The 8269-nt window shown below is 27.8% G+C and overlaps 1 protein-coding gene across 1 annotated transcript; it reads right to left on the reverse strand.

The window, feature by feature from the left end:
* Positions 1-1272: 1272 nt before the first annotated feature.
* LOC131607691 (gibberellin 2-beta-dioxygenase) lies at positions 1273-3266 on the reverse strand. Its single transcript, XM_058879666.1, has 3 exons — positions 2693-3266; positions 2125-2476; positions 1273-1769 (listed from the first exon to the last, which is right to left on the reverse strand). The coding sequence occupies exons 1-3, from the start codon at positions 3106-3108 to the stop codon at positions 1515-1517; spliced, it is 1023 nt and encodes a 340-aa protein (XP_058735649.1). The 5' UTR covers positions 3109-3266; the 3' UTR covers positions 1273-1514.
* Between the last annotated feature and the right edge of the window lie 5003 nt (positions 3267-8269).

An 8269-nucleotide genomic window follows, 5' to 3' on the forward strand; every position in this document is an offset into this window, starting at 1 on the left:
TTATAACTGTTATATTTATATTTTAATTTATTTTTAATATTTATTTATTGTAACATTTATATTTTAATCTTTTCTTTTTCATTTTAAAAGCATTTAAAAAATCAACTTTTTTTAATAGGGTCTATTTTTTTTATTTGTCCAGGGCCTCTAAAAACTCGAGACCGGCCCTGTGCATAAGTCTTAGCATTTCCTTATGCATGAGCGTGATGGTACATTCTTCCATCCCTTGATTGAACATATTGTCTTACACCCTATTTCACCTTGTTCAAATCTAATGTCTCCATCTTGCTACATCTTCTTCTGGTACGACCTATTATCATTATCCTTGGGGGCATGCCTCTTTCCACTTCCTCTTTGAAACCTTGGGATATTCGTATAGATCTTGCTTCCATTAATTACGATATTATCAAGTGCCACCACCAACATTCTGTCATCACCAACAATCCTAAACCTCACGAAGCCATCGTTTTCTCCTCTTGTCTCTCTTCGACAAGATCACGATTTCATCAATAACTCTAAAGGTTTTGAATATGTTGAACATTTACTTAGCTCCATGGAAAGAAGGAATTTTTGTGAAGAAGAAATTAGACACACCATCCTCATTTTTTCCTTTTCCTTTAGTTGCGTCCATCTTGATCCTTGATCTCCTTTGAACTTGGCTCTTTTTCCTTTCCACTTTCTCCTAACCTCCATCTTCAATATTCTTACCACCATTTGGGATTATAAACGCCATTAAATTATAGAATACAATTTAAGTTTAAGAGGTTTTGGTTATTTTAGGATTTGAGTCCTATTTTGACTGTGTTGTTTAGAGTGGGGGGAGAGTTTCTTTCTAACATTTTTTGGCTGTATTCTTTTTGATAAATTTTCTTAAAATAAGTTAAATTGTTATCTTAACTATCTAATTTTACTGCAACAATACCGACATCGTAAATATTTGAATGCAATTTTATATTAATATTAAGAAATCCACATTTAGATCTCATTTAATTAGTTAGAGATAGAGGTAAAAAGAAAGAAAAAGATAATTTATTTAAAAGATATAGATTTGATTTTAATATTTGAAATATTTTAGAATAAAATTTATTTTCTACGATAATTTTACACTTAAAAGCTTGATTTATTTTTCTAGAATTTGACACTTTTGTCATCTTATCTGTGTATAGACATTCAAGAGATATATTATTGTTTGATAAATATCTAAATTTTGATATTTTATGGACGATATATAATACATTTTAATTTTGCATTTACAATTAATTTTTACTCTTACATTACATTTATAATTCAATCTACTTAAATACAAATACATTTAAATATAAATTATTTTATATTCATTTCACTTTTAACCCAAAAAAATTATTTATTTAAAATAAAAAAATTTCATCGCAAAATCAAACACTCCAATCTTTCTTTATACATCTATCAAAGAAGAGAGTCAACAATTATTTGAGCCTTCCTTAACTATATGGTCAAAATGGAAGAAATTGGTGACCTTTCAACTCAAATTAACCTCATTGAGCACTTTTTTTCTCAAAGACACTAAGCCTATTATAAGCCAACCTTGACTTATAAGCAGCATTTTTGTATTCCCTCCATGTGAATTCTTTGTACAAACTCTGTTCTTTCTTTGCCACCAATATGGAAGGTAAAGGTGCAATCTTTTCATTCAAGGGTGGTCCTCCAAAATAAATCATCGACAATCTTGACATGCTTGTGTCAGTCAAAACTCTATGCTTTACACTCTTTAATCCTCCATTTGTCATCACCTGTGAGAGATAAAAAAACATATAGAAACACCAAAATCAAAAATAGTACTAACAAGTATCAAATGTCCTTAGTAGAATATTGCCTTGTAGAAGCATCGACACGTCTTTCTCTTTACCACAGAATGTTGAGATGGCCAGATAAGGCAAGAAAAACAACAAAATTAATTGCTGGCAGATTGTGAGCAACAATATTGACTTTTTTTTTAAAGAGAGAAACAATAATTTTTTTCATCCAATAATAGCAAATACTCTAATAAATATCTGTGTCGTGTCTGTTATTATTGTTAGAGTTGGTACTTTAAAGATTTTGACTGAAAAATGAGAAATGCTAAGAACACTCTCTTACTAGTAATACCTGTAGAGAATCGCCAACGAATATGAAAAAGGAAGTATGATCAGGTGGGATTGAAACCCAAGACGTTCCATCTCTGAGACAAATTTGCAATCCTGATGTGTTGTTAGACCTTAAGACAGATATGATCTGTGGGTCTGTATGTTCTCCAAACCCAATCAAATTTCCTCCACTCAATGCTTCAACCTCTCCGCATGCCGCGTAGTGATTAACCCTCAAACAAGAATCACTTCTCTCATCTCTCACTAATCTGCTAAACACATTCCTCTCTTCAATCCCCAATCCATCTGCCATTAATTCCAACACTTCACAACACACACCCTTCACCGCCATTATGTATTCTTCCACAGCACACCTTCAATGTCAAAATAATTTCGTCACAACAATTTCATCTATATTACATGCTCTGTTTTTTCACAGACTATATAGTAGAATATAATTGAATTGCATATGCAATTTATATTGTCTGATACGAAACTCTTACAATTAAATAATTTATATATCAGTATTATATATAGTTCAGATACATCAGTTATTCAATAAGTGGAAGAAGAACAGAGGTTATTTTTACCTGAACTTGTTTGGATTTTGGTGTAAAAGGTGAAGAGATTTGGGAGAGATGACATCAGGGTTAGTATTGAGAAGAAGGTATTCAACCCAACCAACATCACCATTTGTGCCGATAGTTTTGCTTCCATACCCAAAAGGATCTGGAGGACCGGCTTTCTCTTTCTCTAACTGAGTTTGTTTAAAAAACTTGAGTGTTTGGTCTTCTAAATTGGTCATTAGCTCTAATGGAACATGGTGGTTGACAACCTTAAAGAATCCGAACTCTATACATGCGTTGACTATTAGTGTTTTAGCATCAGGGTGTGAAAGGTCAACCTCTGGAACACCATTGAATACAGGTGTTGTTGTTGTTGGTTTGCATGTGTTTATGGGAAATAAGTCGTTTAATGTGGCTTGTTGGGAAGAAAGAACAACCATCGTTGTACTTGTTTCTGTTGTTGTTTATTACTAGAATAAAAAGAACAGAAGCAGAGAGCACGTGTGTGTGTGAGAGGAGAGGGATAGAAAGAGAGAGGTGGGATTTATAGTGCTTGAAGGTTCAGAGAATGAGGAAGCGTTATGAACTAAAAAAGCTATCTGGCTCTGACTGTCTTTGGGGGCATTTATACTATCGACTCAGATTTAAATATGACAGCCAGTAGGATACCGGGTAAATTTATTTGATATTGTATAAAATTTAATTAAATACATATAAATTTAAAATAAATGATTTAATTATATGAAAAATAATTATATAAATTCAAATTTATTAAATAATCATATAAAAAAAGAATCTGTTAGATGAAGATTAAAAAAAAAAAAAAGAAATTTTAACATTTAAAAATAAAAATTATCTCTCAAATGAATAGGAATTGATGATTAAAATAAAAAAGATATTAGATTGATAATGACCTGTAAAATAAAAAATTTATTTGATACGATATGAAATATATTTAAATATAAATGTAAAATGAATAATAATTATATATATTTAATTGTATTAAATAATCATAAAAAAAAGAATTGTGTTGATAGTGATCCGTCATAAAAATAAGAATATTATCTCTCAAATTAAAACAATGATTGATTAAAATAAAATAAATATTGTGTTGATATTGACCCGTTCGATAACAAAATTTTTAATTTTATTAAAATTAAAAAATAATTTTTTTTTTAGGGATAATAACTAAATAGAAAAATTAAAATGAAAGTAAGGAAGTGTGGGAAAAAATGTGAGAGAAATTTGAAATTTTAATTAAGTTAGAGAAAATGTGTAATGATCGATTAAAATAAATTAAATATTATGTTGATAGTGACCCATGAGATTAATAAATATTTAATTTATTAAAATTAAAAAATAAGTTATTAATATTTTTTGTGATAATAAGTAAATGGAGAAAAATTAAAATGAAAGTAAAAAAGTGTGAGAAAATGAAATGCGAAAGAAATTTGAAATTTGAAATAAGAGAGAGAAGATGTGTGTTGGGGAGAAAAAGAATTGAGGTTGCCAAGTGTCCAATGACGATTGAAAGGTGAAGACTTATTTAGCTGGTTACTAAAATGTCCAAATGACAATGTAAATTATTTTAGAAGAAATGGTATAATACAGTTTAATCAATCTATTAGTATTAGGTTTATAGTATATTGTCTTTTTTATACTCCAGTTAAATTTATGTATTTCTATATTTTTATAGAGTTTAATTATTATGTATTTTCGGTATAAATTTTTTAACACAATGTATCAAAACCATTTAATTATATTATTTTAAATAAATTAAAATAAAAGTCAAACACTTCTAACAAATTAACGATTGTGATTTCCTGACGGTGTAAATTTACACCGTCAGTATATTTTAATTAATTTCATTTTTATATACTTATTTATTTCTATATATTTTATATATTCTTATATGTGGTAATTGACTTAGGTTCTCTTTTGATAAAAATATTGTTTGATTAATAAGCTAATAGTTGATATTTTATAAATTAATTAATTATAATTAATTGATGATTAAAAATTAATATTTTATAAATTAATAGTTGTCAATACTCACTTCATACCCCCTTTATTTTGGTGGATAATTATCTATTTGCATGTCCATACTTACTTTTGTGGATTTTTATACAATCCATTGTGGATTTTTTTTGTGAGTAATCACCGAAGATGAGTCAGATTCTCATTCTTAACTAATTAACGTTTCAACTAGCTAATAAATATAAAATAATATAAAATAGTATTCTTTCTATTTAATAAATATTTTATTTTTAATTAAAATAAATTATAAAAAAAAAGTAAATTTAATAAAAATAATAAGAATAACAGTATAAGGAAATATGATAACTTATAAATTATAAACTAAATCATTATTTAAAATAATATCTAAAAAAAAGTTATAACTTAATAAAATAAACTATAAATTCATTATTAAAATAAATGTTATTAAATATATTTTTTATTATTATATATATTTATAAATTATAAGCTATAAACTCAAAAATAAATCATGCCAAATAAAAACTTAAATGAATGTAATATGTTGATTTAGATTGAATCACTATGACAATATTATAATTTTATATTAATATAAATAAATTGATATTATTTATAAATCAATATTTTTTAAAGATGATCTATATATTTAATATTAATTGTAATATTATGAATGATTTAATTTTGATTACAATTTTAATGTTCAATTGTTGAACCGTATTTCATAAAGTATTTATTTATTTATTTATTTGTAATTGTTGGATACAATTCATAGGTACTAATAAGTTGATTTGGATAGGTTTGTTTCAATTTTTAAAATATAAATTATTTCGAAATAACTTTAAATTTTTTTGTTATAATTTTTTATGAATATTAAAATTTTACAAAATCACTTAAATATAAAGATAGAGAAAAAGGAATATGCACTGTAAAATATTTTTAGACTACTGTCAACCAATCACAACTATGTATCCAATTAAAACACAATTTTAATTTAAAAAAATTAATATGATATGACAAGTGTAATGATTTTAATTGGTTGTATGTGTAAAGTTAGTTAAACAGTCAGTGCAATACCTTTAAACTCATAAAAATATTTTAATGATCTTTTATAAATACATAATTTTTAAATTTTATATATATTTATGTTTGTATAATCTAATACACGATTTATGGTGACAAACTTATAATACCTAATATTCTTCTTCTTTTTTTGTTTTGTTGAAACTATCATAGAAAATAGGGTATCTCACAATGACGTGGATTGACGGAAGAAAACACTCTATGAATAGAGTTTTTTGGTCAAAATTATCAGCACAAATGATATCGAATAGTTGAGGATATATCTACAAAACACTCTTACGTTTAAGTTGTGGTATATGTAGTTGGAGTGAATGAGACGTGTAGAATGAGACATGCATTTACATAGATGATAGTGTGATGCTTATTTAGCCCAAAAAAAAAAAATCATATATTGTATTTTTTTTTTTAATGTTTAAAGTAAATCCTGTTGAAAAAGCAACTTCAATGAACTTATACAATCCTTCTTAATTCAAGACTCACTTCAGTTAATTTAACTGACGAAGTAATTAAGGGATATCATTTAATTTCAACGTGTGCATTATGTTGTTGGTGTTGGAGAAAGGAAAGTGTGAATAGAAAGCACTATATTGGGAATGGTCCTAGGACGTGTATTTCTATAGAGAAAGTTTGTTCTGATGTGTTGATGTTGAAGCACACTATGTATGACAATCTGTATTCTTATCACTTTTCTTAAAGTGTGTGGCGACACGTTTGTCTTTGAGAGATGTTGAGGTGTAGTGTATATTTCATATATTCGGTCTATGAGTATTTGCTAAAGGAAAATGCGGTCAATCCAACAAGATTCCTACGAGACTTGGTTATTCCTCTGTTTTGAAAAAATATATATTCTAGATGGATAAGTCAAATTTAAGGAAAAGGTTATTGATAGTGCCTCAACTTTGAGATGGATATTGATGACTTCCGTATTAGAAAAAAAGTTTTTATTTTAAATTTAATCAGAGAAACATTCTAGAGAAGAGAAGAAAAATGAGAAATATTGATGAGGACATTATTGAAGAAGAAAAATGAATATTGACCATAATCTTGCTTTCATATTTGCAAAATTCCTAACCATATTCTTTCATCAATGTGATGCATACTGGTTCATATCAAAGTTGTATGATGTTTTATGTGGAGAGAAGAAAGATCTAACATCCTGTTTATTTTGTCTGTCTTACTCTGAACTATTCTTGTTCATATCTTTATTAGATAACTTGTTCCTTTCACTTGAGTAAATATGTGATCTACGTGATATACTTGTTTTTCTCACTCTCGCCATTTTGATTATGTCAAAGGAGGATAAGCATTCTCTCAAGAGAAATAAAGTATATTTTTTACTCATGTGAGAGGAAGTTAAACCACTTTAAACTTTATCTTTGTGTTTTCTCTTTTACCACCTCCATGAGATATGTGTTGTCATCATCAAAAAAGGGAGAGTGGGAATATATGTGTTTGCACGTATGAAGTCGATGATTCTGATGTTGACAACCTTCTTGGTGTTTGATGACAATAAATGCTGATGAACGTTGAAGTCGATGATGATATCTTTCCAACTCTTTGATGATGGTGATTAAGTTGAAGATATCTCAAGTTTCATCAAGTAGAAGATTCAAAGTTCCAATGAAGTGCTTATATGATCAGGATATCTAGCAAAGAAACTTGAAAGCTTCAGAGTTGTGAAAGAGAGGAAGTGTGAAACTCGTGTGGCCTATCTGTCTGAGTAATCAAAGTCTTGTGAAAGTAGGAAAATAACTCCTAAGATACTAAGACAAATCACATACACACTTAAAATATTTTTAAGGTCTCTCTTTACTTAACAAAATCACCTAAAAATGTTTTAGAGTCTTTTCAACGGATCATGAAAGTTTTTGATTGGTTGGAAGCAATTTTAATCAACTAAGTAATCAATTAGACAATTGAACTAATCAATTAGGACTTGCTTGTTTGAGTCTATAATTTATTGGGACATTTTTATTGCTCGATAAAGACTATATATTAAAACCTTCCATTATAGGTCTAAATAATAGATTATTTTGGGTGCTAATCGATTAGGCTAATTGATTAGACCATTAATTTAACTCATGGGTTGTTTTCTTTTTTTAGTCATATTTTCTCTTATATAAAGGCGTTTTATCCTCATTTGAAAATACACTAGAATTCAAAGTTTCCTTAATTCTTTACATTTCATCACTCTATTCTCTCCTCCTTAAATATTTTCTTACCAAAGTTATCTTAGTTCCCTGTGAGTAAAAATTACTCGTGAGGAAAGTGTTGTACTAGTGTTATACCACTATTTTATTTCAAGAGTGTGATACTCTTGAAGAATCGAATTTGGTTCTGGAGATTAACCATTGGAAAATCTTTGTTTGGTTATAGAACTTATCCTGCAAAAGTCTTGTTCGGTTATTTAAATTAGCCGGTGAAATTTCTAATTGGTTCACGAGTTCATCCTGTGAAAAGCTCTCTTTTGGTTAAGGGGATAATCAAGTGTAAAATCTCTCGGTTCACTCGTATCAAAGGTTCGTG

The sequence above is a fragment of the Vicia villosa genome, linkage group LG5 (genome assembly GCF_029867415.1).
Source record: "Vicia villosa cultivar HV-30 ecotype Madison, WI linkage group LG5, Vvil1.0, whole genome shotgun sequence".
NCBI lineage: Eukaryota > Viridiplantae > Streptophyta > Magnoliopsida > Fabales > Fabaceae > Vicia > Vicia villosa.